Source organism: Dermacentor andersoni, chromosome 10 (genome assembly GCF_023375885.2).
Source record: "Dermacentor andersoni chromosome 10, qqDerAnde1_hic_scaffold, whole genome shotgun sequence".
NCBI classification, from domain to species: domain Eukaryota; kingdom Metazoa; phylum Arthropoda; class Arachnida; order Ixodida; family Ixodidae; genus Dermacentor; species Dermacentor andersoni.
Window position 1 is genome coordinate 18,462,779 of NC_092823.1, and position 13,467 is coordinate 18,476,245.

General features: G+C 47.3%; 1 protein-coding gene across 2 annotated transcripts in view; it reads left to right on the forward strand.

Moving 5' to 3' along the window:
• LOC126519226 (Na(+)/dicarboxylate cotransporter 3-like) overlaps positions 1 to 13,467 on the forward strand; it is a 102,490-nt gene that overhangs the window by 39,118 nt on the left and 49,905 nt on the right. For both annotated transcript variants that reach the window (XM_050168843.2, XM_055065299.1), the window contains exons 9-11: positions 1,511 to 1,588; positions 8,050 to 8,142; positions 10,341 to 10,518. In XM_050168843.2, the coding sequence (XP_050024800.2) occupies positions 1,511 to 1,588; positions 8,050 to 8,142; positions 10,341 to 10,518 (349 nt within the window). The remainder of the gene's footprint in view (positions 1 to 1,510; positions 1,589 to 8,049; positions 8,143 to 10,340; positions 10,519 to 13,467) is intronic.

Sequence of the window (13,467 nt, forward strand, 5' to 3'; positions counted from 1 at the left end):
AAAGAAGCCTTGCATCGTGATCCTGTTATTACCTCCAAGATCGCTGAGTGCCACCCTGTACCAACAACCTACTTAGCCTCCGCGATATCAGAGACCATGTAAAACGTGCAGACGATATCTATTGAACATCGCGTAAAAAAGACAGTCAGAATGCTCGAACATCGCTAGCTGGCGTGTCTTCCCCCCGTGAGTGAGCCACTGCCCCAAACATGATTGTAGCTATTATTGTTACCCAATCCTGTCGATGGTGTGCAACAAAGGCTTTCGTTACTCTGAGGTATTCTTCGAAGGCGCAGCTTTCTGAGAAACCAGTATTACTTGCTAGTTTCGCGCTACGCTAAGACAGATGACGATTCTTCTGTATCGTGAACATAACCTTCAATATGTATAAGCACTGAGTGATATGAACAGAGCATACTTGAAGTGGTCAACACCAACAACTGCCGCTCTGCTATATACTTGCTTGAACTGCCCAAGAAACTCTGCAAAAGTGTTTCTTAAATTAAGTTAGTGAACAAGTTGTCGATAACAACAGCAACAGTAATAATATTAGTAGTAATATTAATTGTATATTTGAATCCATTGTCGGCCTCCAATTACCCCAGTCTTGTCTGCCGATTTCATCGCACGCCTGTGAACTTTCTAATATCATCACTCCGTCAAAAACTTGGCAGCTCATGACACATTTCGTTTCCCTCGTCACGTTTTAAAGTCGAATAAGCCATTGGTGACCCGTTCGTGTTTCCTGAACTATGAACTTTTCTTCTTGACTTCTTCCTCATTATTCTTGCTTGTCTCGTTGTCAAAACATTACTATGTGGGCTTAGTATTGCCGTGATATTACTGACTATTTGTTGTCTGTGCGCCGCTGTCTTTATAAACACTTCTGCTCTGCTGGATCTGATTATTCGGCTTTTTTTCTTTCTGCTAGTATGTGCATTATTGTAACGTTCTTCTAATGTTCATGTCCTTGCATATGCCCACGTTTGCATTGAATTCTCAATGAATTGCCCTGCTTCTGACTAATAATTACTAATTGTACCGAGTAATGTCCTTGGGCTACGGGTCAAGAAAGTGGTCATGCTTCTTGCATAACCTTTTAAAAGGCAAAAAAAAAGAAGAAAAAGCAAAAGAACTTGACATCCTCTTATTCTAAACTGCTTTCTTATATTCCAACAGGAGTATCAGCTACCCTAGTTTCCTACCGAAACTTACTGTTGTGTTCCAATCTCTTGATTGAGGTTACGCGAACCATTTTGCGTTCTCTCGCTCAGTGGTTAGCTCTGGCTAACTTAGCAAGTCTCCACGCCGTGCACACAAACTTAATCTAATCTGTGGGCCAGGAGATCCTGTCTCTACAAATGAGTGCGTGTGTTTAGGGAATTATGTAATGACAAATTGTTTGTATAGAGTTCTTATGCGTATTGGCCGTATAATGAAAACAGCTAGCCAAGGCTACGTCGTGGGCATCATATTTCCCGCGTGTTTCTAAACTTCAACCTTGTTTCAGAGCGAAGATTCGCCAGGAAGAGCGTAGGCTGCCTCCGGGAGTGTTTGAGAACAGGCTGACCCTTCATGGACACTGGAAGTAAGGTTTTGTTTTGTCTGCTTTAAGCTTTTCTTCAACTGCGGGATAACCAGCCGTCAGCATTGCGCCCCTGAACGCGGCGTAGATGCAAGCTGGCCCGCAGAAATTCTTGTCCCTTTGATGAACGTGTATATAAGACAGTTTCGTCGCTTCATGAAGATGTCCTGCTTTAGCGTTATCACTTGTACTTTTGTTAAACATTTCACCAACACAGCCTGCAGATTTCATATATTTACTGAAGAAAAAAAACTCAACAACGTTGTACGGGGTAATTCTGAGCGCCAAGAATTCATTTTCACAATGGATAGTGCGCAGCTGAGCGCCCAACCTTGAGTAACGCCGGTCTCCTGGATGAACGGTCTAGACAGAGCAGTGCCAGCTCTCACACGGAATGTGCGTTTTACAGATAGCTCTCGATTATGTTTAACATGTTTCCGCGGACACCAATTGAAGAGATATCATGTAAAATTCCATATCGCCAGGCAGTGTCGTACGCTTTCTTCAAGTCTAAAAATTCTGACAAGAAGAATTGTTTGTGTAGAAACGCATCTCCTATATTTGACTCTATGTGGATTAACTGTCTGTCGTTGACCTATCCTTCCCGGAACCGCAGTACTACGGCTGTAATAATTTGTTGGTTTCTAAATAGTGGATTAGGCGCCGGTTTATCATCTTTTCGAAGAGCTTGCACAGACAAATAATTAGTGCTATTAGTCTGTAGCTACTGGCCAAGGATGGTTCTCTTCCTTCCTTAACGACGGGAATTATAATGGCTTATGACTTATACAGAAGACGGAACGTACTCCGCTTCCCATATTGCATCAAACAATGAGAGGAGCGTGATTATGTATCCGTTCGACAATTGCATATGAAATGCGATCAGGTCTTGGCGCAGAATCGTTACAGCAGATCAGTGCAACGCACAATTCAGCCATACTGAAAGAACTGTTATACGTACCTCTCAGTTGGTCTGCATTTGTGTTCCACTGGCTTTCTTTCTATTCCCTCTTTATGTCTTAAGTATGTGAGTAGAGCGCAGAACTAGACACATGTTCAAAGTAGGGCCCAGGATAATTCGTTTGATCTTCCATGCTATTCTCTTGGTTATTCACTAACGGCATCGAGTGTGTTTGCCGTCCTTTTATTTTCCTCACCCTGTCCGAAGCTTGAAGGTAAATTTTCTGCAGTTGGAGACTCGTAGAAGACGCTGAGCTTCGTTTTGGATTTTGGATAACACTCCCTGGATCGTCCCAGGGCATTATGTCCATGTTATGGGCATTTATGTCTTCTGTCAATATGTGTGGCTCGTGGGGCTGCTGTATTAGTTTCTCAATCTCTCTAAGCTCCAGAAGAAAGTCAGATGGGACATAGGGAGAGCAGACGGTCACAAGCCTGTCAAGCAGTGTAGCTCTAATGGCTACTGCCCCTGATGGCTATGCCCCTTGCTTTTGCTCGCAGCTCGCGTTTGTTTTTGGTACTTTGCGTTGGTATTGTAGCCTCCTCTTGTGTTGTACTTTGCTTTTGTTTTGTAGCTTGCTTCAGTTTATAGATTGCTAACCGTGCTTTTTTTAGTACTTGTCGCTGACTGCCGACAAGCATTTATGGCTTGGGTTAACTGGTTTTTGAATTTGTACTATTTCCATGATATAAAGGATATGATTATTATTATTATTAATAAATTTGTTTGTAGGCGTCGTTGTTGGCAGGTAACAGACCTCTGTGCTATGATTTCCACACCACCAGATGCGGCGAGGAGGCCATTCTCGCTGTGTTTTCGAAAAATGGAATATTGGTCCAGAACATTTCCTTGGGAGGATTTGATTGGGAGAATCAGAACCTTGGTTGCAATTTATATAGGAGTTCTTTAATGTCGTCTAAATTATGCATAAGCCCTCTAATATTCCACTGGATTATTTGGGTATCCATTTCTGTAAGAAATAAAGTTATCTGTGTGCAAGGAATTCCTAAGTTTATGAACCTTTTCTGAAAGCAGTCCCTCGAGCCGCTTTTTCCTTTTTTGAGCGGTCAAGTGGGCCGCGTTGCTCCTTCGACGCTGCCAACGTCGAGGAGCATTGTGCAGTGCCCATTGCCTCGAAAGAGGCACTGGATGCCCACCTGTGCAGGCTTTGTGACCTTGCTTGAGGCCTCGCCACGCATGGAGAGGCTCCCAGACCCGACAACCAAAAATTTAATGGCCCTGGTCGGGAGGTGCGGAGCAGATTTACCCACCTGCCGGCTCACTATGCCTGGGCCGGAGGAGTGCCTGAGGCTGCTGCCCTGCTGCCCCTTTACGCGACGCATCAGCGTACCTTGCGCCTTTCAGCAATGACATGCGTTTCCGTGCTTCCCGGAATGACGTGTTTTCTTTAACTTTCAGTGTAAACATCTCTTTTTTTCTGTTTTCGAAGACGGGCACGAGCGCGAGTACGCAGCATGCCGTCATAACAGTTCACACAGTGGAGTGCATTTTCGCAGTTCTCAGAAGAGTGGACATTCGATCCGCACTTGGGACAGGTGAAGTGGCCTCGGAATGCTTGGAAATCATGACCAAACTCTGGCAACTTAAACATCGTCGGGGGTTGAGAATATACGGACGTATTCTGATCTTTGTGTGCCCTGTTCGGAATGTTTCGGGATGAATACTGGATTCAAAAGGTAATACTATGTGCTTGGTCGGTGTTTAGGGTGCAGCGGTGGCGTAGAGGTAGAGTATCCGCCTCGCGTGCAAGAGGACCGTGATTCGATTCCCGGTGCCGCGCAATTTCCCACCGGATTAAAAGAAATCCGCGTGTTGATAAAATTGCACAAACAGGCCTGGAGTGCGGCCTGATCCCGGTGACCAAAACCGGTAACGCACTCCCTCACCAGAGCAGGATTGGCCACCCTGGTGCAGTACTTGGCCACAACCTCCTATATGAACACAACAATCAAACCCCGGCCCTCAGTCCGCAGCAGCTGCGACGCAACTGACCATGGCGGCGGTCACACCTGTGACGCAGCAGAGGGTGCTAAGAATACCTGGGTCCGAACAGGCCGCCATTGGAATCTGAACCTGGCAACGTTTAACGCTAGAACGTTATCTAGTGAGGTGAGTCTAGCAGTGCTATTGGAGGAATTAGAGGGCAGTAAATGGGATATAATAGGGCTCAAGTGAAGTTAGGAGGACAAAAGAAGCATATACAGTGCCAAAAAGCGGGCACGTCCTGTGCTACCGGGGCTTAGCGGAGAGACCAGAACTAGGAGTCGGGTTCCTGATTAATAAGAACATAGCTGGCAATATTCAGGAATTCTATAGCATTAACGAGACGGTGGCAGGTCTTGTTGTGAAACTTAATAAGAGGTACAAAATGAAGGTTGTACAGGTCTACGCCCCTACATCCAGTTATGATGACCAGGAAGTCGAAAGCTTCTATGAAGACGTGGAATCGGTGATGGGTAAAGTCAAAACAAAATACAGTATACTGATGGGCGACTTCAATGCCAAAGTAGGCAAGAAGCAGGCTGGAGACAAGGCAGTGGGGGAATATGGTATAGGCACTAGGAATAGCAGGGAAGAATTATTAGTAAAGTTTGCAGAAGAGAATAATATGCGGATAATGAATACCTTCTTCCGCAAGCGGGATAGCCGGAAGTGGACGTGGAGGAGCCCGAATGGCGAGACTAGAAATGAAACAGACCATATACTCTGCGCGAACCCTGGCATCATAAAAGATGTGGACGTGCTCAGGAAGGTGCGCTGTAGTGACCATAGGATGGTAAGAACTCGAATTAGCCTAGACTTGAGGAGGGAACGGAAGAAACTGGTACATAAGAAGCCGATCAATGAGTTAGCGGTAAGAGGGAAACTAGAGGAATTCCGGATCAAACTACAGAGCAGGTATTCGGCTTTAACTCAGGAAGAGGACCTTAGTGTTGAAGCACTGAACGACAATCTTATGGGCATCATTAAGGAGTGTGGAATAGAAGTCGGTGGTAACTCCGCTAGACAGGATACCAGTAAGATATCGCAGGAGACGAAAGATCCGATCAAGAAACGCCAATGTATGAAAGCCTCTAACCCTACAGCTAGAATAGAACTGGTAGAACTTTCCAAGTTAATCAACAAGCGTAAGACAGCTGACATAAGGAAGTATGATATGGATAGAATTAATTGAACATGCTCTCAGGAACGGAAGAAGCCTAAGAGCAGTGAAGAAACTAGCAATAGGCAAGAGCAAGATGTATTCGTTAAGAGACAAAGCTGGCAATATCATTACTTATATGGATGAGATAGTTCAAGTGGCTGAGGAGTTCTATAGAGATTTATACGATACCTGTGACACCCACGACGATAATGGGAGAGGGAATAGTGTAGAGGAATTTGACATCCCACAAGTAACGCTGGTACAAGTAAAGAAAGCGTTGCGAGCTATGCAAAGGGGAAGGCAGCTATTCTAGGTGCGGCCTTCTTTTTCTCACGTATTTCTGACAACCAACGTTCACTTTCACCTTTTAATTTTGCTTGCACCAGTATTTGAACAATAGACTTTTTCTCCCGATATATTTCCCATTTACTGGTTACTTCATCCTGTGGCAACTGCGCCTTCTTTGCCTGCCTATGCTCTCGAGATGCTTTCTGTGGTTCGGCGATCGCTTCTCGTATCTCCCTGTCCCAGCAGCTTTTCAGTTTCTTTGTTCCTTTCCAACGAACCTGTTGTTTCTCTTTCCGTATTTCTGTCGTTATAACACTTAGAAGCTTATCATATTCCCACTCTTTACTTGCCCATTTGCCAATTTCTTCCTCGAATCTAGTGACTATATTTGCTATTTGTTCAGCCTTCAAATTTGAACTGGCCATTTTGCGCTCCTTGCTCTTTTTCGCAACTACATATCCCATTTTTAAAATGATGCCTTTATGGTCACTCCCTATGCTGCTATACCCTTCCTCATCAATGACCACTTCTCTCAACTTATCATGAATTCCTTCTGTCATCAGACAGTAATCAATGATCGATTGCCGGTTTCCCACTTCCAACGTGATCTGCCCTTCACACTTAGGCCTTTTATTCACGATAACAAGGTTATGTTGCTCACAAAGGTCTAGCATTGACTTGCCGTTGCTGTCGGTATAGCCATCTAAATCCTGTATGTGGGCATTCATGTCACCTAATAGGACAATTTCAGCACCATTCCCGAAACCCTTAATATCAGCGCTTATGAATTCCACTAACTCTTTATTCTTCTCTGTGCAATTATTTCCGGTCCACAAATACGTAACGCCCAGCCAAGTTTTTCCCCCACTCATTGTACCGATAACCAAAGATGCTCTTGACATTTTGAATTTACTCTTTTCCATTTGGCTCCCTGATGGATGAGCATTCCGACTCCCCCTCCCTTTCTTTCCGACTTAGTTCTGTTGCACTCTTCCCAAACATAATTCTCAATAACTGGTGGCTCTTCTGAGTCTCTAAGGTGCGTTTCTGTAACCGCATACGCCCCTATTTGTTCTCTATTTAACTGCTCCTCAATTTCTGCCCACTTTTCCTTTCTTCTTCCGCCCTGCATGCTTATGTAGCCTATTGCATGGCGAGCTCTCTTTCTTGCTTTCTTCCTTTCCTTGCTATCGACGGCGATGCTCTTCTGAAGTTCCCCTAGGGGACCTTCTTCATTACTATCTACTCTGGCCTCCTGAGCGCCCGCGGGCCCCCTAAAAAAGCAACAGCGCGACCACCAATTCACCAGCCCTATTGTGTCAGCCTGTAATTGAAGTGGATCCCGTTTCGTTTAAAACCACCGCACTGTCTAACTTCCCTGTTTATTTCGACCACCTCGAAGCCTTTCTCTCGCGATGCGGCGGAGGCAAGCGCCATGTGGAAGTCTTTCAAGGAAGCGGGCGCCCTGGTCCGTGGACTCTGCATGAGATATTTACGCGCGGGTGTGCGCAAATGGCGGACACCGTTTCCTGTCTGTGATTTGTAGAAACACTGGAAAAGTGGTTTGTTTGTGTTTTCGCGTAACAGAATGATGTTTTCTCGTACATTCAACTTACAGTCCGAGGGCTATAACGTCTACAGGTAGTGTGTAAGTTGTAGTTTACAACATTTCAATGCATTTTAGCTTGCGAAATTCCATTAGTTCATTGAACTCCTTGCGTCATATGAACGGCCTGGTTATGTGTGGTTCAAAATGTCTTTTTGCCGATGCGACGTCTGACACCGGACGCCAGATTTTCTGCGAGACGAGGTCCTTAACGCTATCACGTTAACACGCCACACGATGTCACCACCAGCCTTGCTACTGCCGTCCGCGGCAACCCAATAACTCGCACACGTTACGAAGTTTACGGACAAACTAAATATATCCACTATAAGATATTGAAATCAGAGAGGCTATACATCTCGACACCTTATATTGGTGCACTGTTGGTATGAGTCCCAGTTATGCGTCCGTGGCTATATGTGTGCTTTCACCCCCTTGCACAGCTTCCGGGAACTCTCTACTTTGGCAATCGCTATCATGGCGTTGGTCGTCTCAGCCATTCCGAAGTCGGCGTGGACGTTCGTTTTCTCTAGAAGGTAGGTGTTCGTCTCCACTGTTGCTGCCGAATTCTGTCTAAAATCTGGTTACAGTCATTTTGACCCGGTAATGCCCAACGTATCGTTTTTGCTACGCCGAGTGTGATTGCTTAAAACCCTGATTTAGGCTCAGGAGACCTAGGACATAGTCTATTGGCCTCGAGCTCCACCACTGGAAAAGCTGGCGCCACCGTCGGCGTGACGTGCTATTAGGGATCACGTGGACATAGCGTCCGCGTCGGCTGCTTCGGGAACGCCGAAGCGAGCTGAAAACGAGAGTTTAAATTCCCTCGTACGCTGCGGTCCTCATTTAGTGGCGAGATTCTCCCGCTTCGAGTGTCTCCTTTACAACGCTTGAAAGCACCACAATAGGTAGTGGCTGCCTTTGAAGGCGCGCAACCTGGTAGGCTACTGCTCGGTGCCGCAGTGTCGGACGTACGCAACGGAGCCCGGTGTCAGCCTTATTCACACGTAGCCGCAGGACAAGAAGCTGCGTGAAGCTTGGCTCACGAAACATAAAACCGGCAAACAGCCATCGGCTACAACTCGGGCATGCAGCAAGCACAGACGCGAGGAACATTTCTGCTACGGCGCCGGGTCTGTGATGTTCGGAAAACGCGCACTGAGACGCTCGCCCGAGTCCGCTGCCCGACTAATGTCATGGCGGTTTGGTCTATGAACTTGTCGACGCTATAGATACTGGCAAGTTCACTGGAGTGGAAAGGGAGCGGTAAGAAGCACATTAAAAAAATCATGGCATATGGTCATGTTTGTGTTATGAATTAATGCACTGAATTACAAAAAAGAAGCAGCGGGAAATTGCACGCTGAGAACACCGATAAACATACAGTGCGACGCAACTCGAGAAATAATACTGAAACGTCCAAGAATTTAGAAGAGGCAAAAAAAGATTGAATCATCGCGACGGCACATCACAGTCCCCGTCGAAGTCTCTACAATGAAATTATTTTTGAACAACTCTGATAGCGCCCACGCAACAATGGTTGCTTGTGTACTGTCAAATGCTCATATTATGCGGCCTAAAGCTCATGGCACGGTGAGAAAACGCGCACGCGGTGAAAGCGAAACAGTGCGCGGACAAGCATGCAGACGCGCAGTCGGTCGCTGCGAATCTGTGCGATCGCTGCATTGAGGCTTCATTCTGTTACGCTCCATTCAGTTGTACAAACACTATAAGAACATATTTCACATAGTTTGCTCTCAGCGTTTACGTACCTTTCACGCAAGAAGCCGGTTCGGGAGACTCCATCGCGGCAACCGCGCGCCGTGGCGTTCACTGTACGTATTCGGTAAAGGGATAGCGTCTGTTAACGATTCTGTGCTTTCACTTTGCCCAATATTATTATTTAGACAGTAAAAACTTCTCTCGTTTCGAAAGTACTTACAGAAATGTCCGGGAGAGCTCGTGCGTGGTGCTTTCAGTGAGCGCTGACAGCAAAACGTATGAGGAGCGCGCCACGTGATCCCTCATACTACGCCAGCCAGGCGCTTCCGATAGATGGCGACTCCGTAACTCCTCGCCGCCAATACTACATATAAGTTTTTTATGAGCTTGAACGAGTTTTCAGTTGTGGTTAGTTCATTAAACCAATTACTAATTTTACTTTGATATACGGACGTTCAAAGCTATTGGCGCCGTCGCCGTTGCTGCCGCTGTGCCTTGTTGCCCAAGCAGGCGGGCAACGCGCACCTATTCGCGCGTAGGCCTACCGCGCACTCAGTGTTCGTGGTCACGTGATCTGCTTGGTGGTCCGGAGGCGCCGCACAGCAGAATGATAGCGGCAAGAAGGAACTTACTCTTTGGAAGAAGCGCGCGCGCTCCCCGTTTCACGCGCTCCTCATCGCACTAGCGTTGTTACCACGGGTATTCACGGTAGTTAACAACGCTAACTCTGTTCACGTGTCTCTTTGGGCGCCTGACTGCACCAGGCGTGTCAGCGAATGCTTACTCCGTCCTACACTGGTCATGAACTACAAACTTCGTGTGACATTCTAATGCCTTGATATCGCTATCAGTGAGTGGGCAAATCTGCAACTTTTCTATGATATGCTGCTTGGAAGGCGAAAAACTGCGTTTCTACTGCCTTGACATTTTCAACTATCTTGCTTCGCGCGAATACAGCCTATTTTTTCTTGCCTCGCCTCCTCCTCGGTCCCCACGCCCTCTCTGCTTGCAGCCAAGTGACACCCGAAACCCTCGTTCTCCTGCTCTCGCTGTCGCTGTTCTCGCTTCCTGCGCAGCCAGGCACAGCATCGACAGCTCCGGTGCTGCCCTGGGCGGCGGCCAGGGCCCGCTTCCCCTGGAGCTGCATGGCGCTCACCGCCTGTGGGCAAGTGCATGTCGTGTTCTTCCAGGTGAGCGCGTGACGCCTGGTTCTTGTTCAAAGGATGAGCTAGATTGCTGAGTTACACTTCTGGAACATCGATAGCGTCATTGTTACCCTGAAAGAATAAGCTGGCCACGCCGGCCTGACGTATTATATATATATATATATATATATATATATATATATATATATATATATATATATATATTGTAATGGGTGTACTGAACAGTTCCGATGGTAACGTCTGTTCGTAGCCGAGAAGGCAGGTGACGCAAAGCACGAACAGCTGGTTGCCCGAACGGCTCACACTCGTGCTAAGCACTGGCGATCCGGCTGGCCCACTGGTTGCACAGCAGGCATTGAAGAGATGATCTGGCTGGCCTTGTTCTTGTGCTCTTCTTCCTCATTACAATATATATATTGCTGCCCGCCTACACCAATACTGTTAGGGCATACAAGAAACTAGGTTAGAAGGAATCAAGGCAAGCCTGAGACGGGGGTAAAACGTCCTACCCCTCTTCCTCGTGTTTTCCGCTCACACTTCTTCCACCACTCATGCGCTACATTTACAGTAATATATATATATATATATATATATATATACATACATGCACACACCTCTATCATGCGATCGGCTTCTTCCGCTTCACATACCTCTAAAGCAGATTCATTAAAAACTGCAAAGAAGTTTAACTATTTAAAGGGACGCTAAAGGTTAATATTAAGTCAACGTGGACTGTTGAAATACCATCCCAGAAACCTCGAAACGCTTGTTTAATGCGAAGAAGAGACTTAATTTAAGAGAAAATGCGTTCTGAAGCGTCCACGTACCTCTAGCGCAGTTCGAATCGCCCGCCCTCCTATCGAGGAGTGGTGACGTCATGGTCTCATAGCGACGTTGCGCCGTCGGTGAATAAAACAGCGCCCGCAGACAGCACTACGGCTTTTCTGCGCAAAGCGAAAACGCACGGCCAGGAACAGAGCCACGACAGAGCCGACAGCAGCGCGAAAGCGGAACTATATGGTGGCTAGCGGAAGGGAAAGTGCGCGACGATAAGCTGGTTCTTTATTTTATGACGCGAACATTGACGCTCGTTGCAATGGACGACCCTGACAACGACACATTGGCTCGCGATGCTGGGTTCGACTTCAGCTATTTAAGCACTGATGATCGTGACCTGCTGCTGAGGGCTCGCGCTGCCGGCGTCGTTGCGTGCTACTACGACGGCAACTGTATATCATGGCTGTACATATTCGCACATTTGTAGCTTTTCCTTCGTGAAAACCAAATGCCTGCAGTTGAAGGAAAACTGACCTGCATGTTGTTCTTGCGCTTTGGAGAACGCTAGCAAGACCGACGGAACAGCGCTATACGGGAAAGCATTGCTTTGAAAGGCACTCCACACGACTTCACTATGTCGGCTTTGAACTCGTAATTCTCTGGACGAAAGTGCAGCGAGCACACTATGCGATTTTTCGGCTCTTTGTCAACGCGCTGTGGCAGAGGTGCGGCACTTAACCACTTCGAACGGAGAGGTTCACTCGTTGGCACACAGTGATAAGTAACGTTGGATTCGCCGCTGCAACTGCCCTTGGCCAAGTTCCGCGGACCGTTCGCGCATCCCACAACATCACATGGACGTGGCATTCTCGCTGCTTGTTCTAAATGCAAGTTTCACGAGCCAGCAGAACCAGCGCAGCATGACGCGATAACGAAACAACTGAAACTCCAAAGCGCGTGCGGCGCAGAGTCGAGCGCGCAGAGTCGAGCGAAAACGAAATCTTTCGACCACCCATACTACTGAAGGGTAACGTCAAAATGGTATTTTTTCTTAGAAACGAATAGAAGTAGACAACAGGGGCGTAGCCGGGTGGGGGGGGGGGGGGGGGGGGGCTTATGGGGCTTCAGCCCCTCCCAAAATTTTTTCGAGCTATCCATGCACCGTCTACCAAAGCAACCCCCGGCGCCGGAAATCATTCTGGATTTTGTCTAGAGCGTCTTTTTCACGCTCGAAAAGCCATTTCACCGCGAAAATTGCGAACTCGGGCTGAATTTCGCGGCAACGCCCATGCACCGAGAGTCACATAACGCAACTAGCCCCATCCGAGCACAAAGTTTCAAGGACGTTTTGATGGCGAACGGGCTCGCCGCGGCATCTCGCGGAGGCCGCGGAATCTACACTCTATCATGGAAGTTACGGAGCGCGTGGATATCAATCCCGAAACTTTATGGGTATAAAGTTCTCATAAACGTCTTATGTGAAAGGTGCATTGACATTTCGAAACGTGCGCTTTAGATTTTCAATTGCGGAACATTGTAAGTTTAATGCTCCCATAAATATTTGACGCCAAAGGTGCATTGACCTTTCCAAAGTCGTACATCGGGCCATACAACGAGACAAGCCAAATTAACACACTATCAGACAAGTTGACAAAGCCCGCAGCGTGGCCTGATGAGACGAAGCGTTGTGGTGGTTCATTCGTGCCGTGTTAGATTCGTCGGACGATCCTACCGCTGTCGACCAGATGTAGGAGTCGTCGGACTATCTCGCCGCTGCCACCATTTGAAGGAGATGAAGGTCGTAGACAGGAACTCGGTGAACAGGATTTATTTAGATATTAACAGTTTAAGCAAGATACATTGGCAGTCTAGCGCGACTCCCATATGGAGCCCGCAAGACTAACATACAGCAAACAGCTTACGAGCACACCGCTCACAAGTACATTTCTAGCCTGACAAGGAGCACTCAGCTCACGACAACGAGCACGACACGAGCACCACTAGCAGCCGGCAAACGCTGCTTATAAGCTCTTCGCTTGACGTCATAGTTCGACGTCATCGTTCGACGTCACTCTTCGAGGTCCCCGTGGACGGAGTCCCAGTGGACGGAAACGTTCGTCCAGTCATTGCAAACTAGCCGCCCCCCGCAGGACGGCCCACACACACAAAGGCTCACACGTTTGAGTTCCCCGTGGA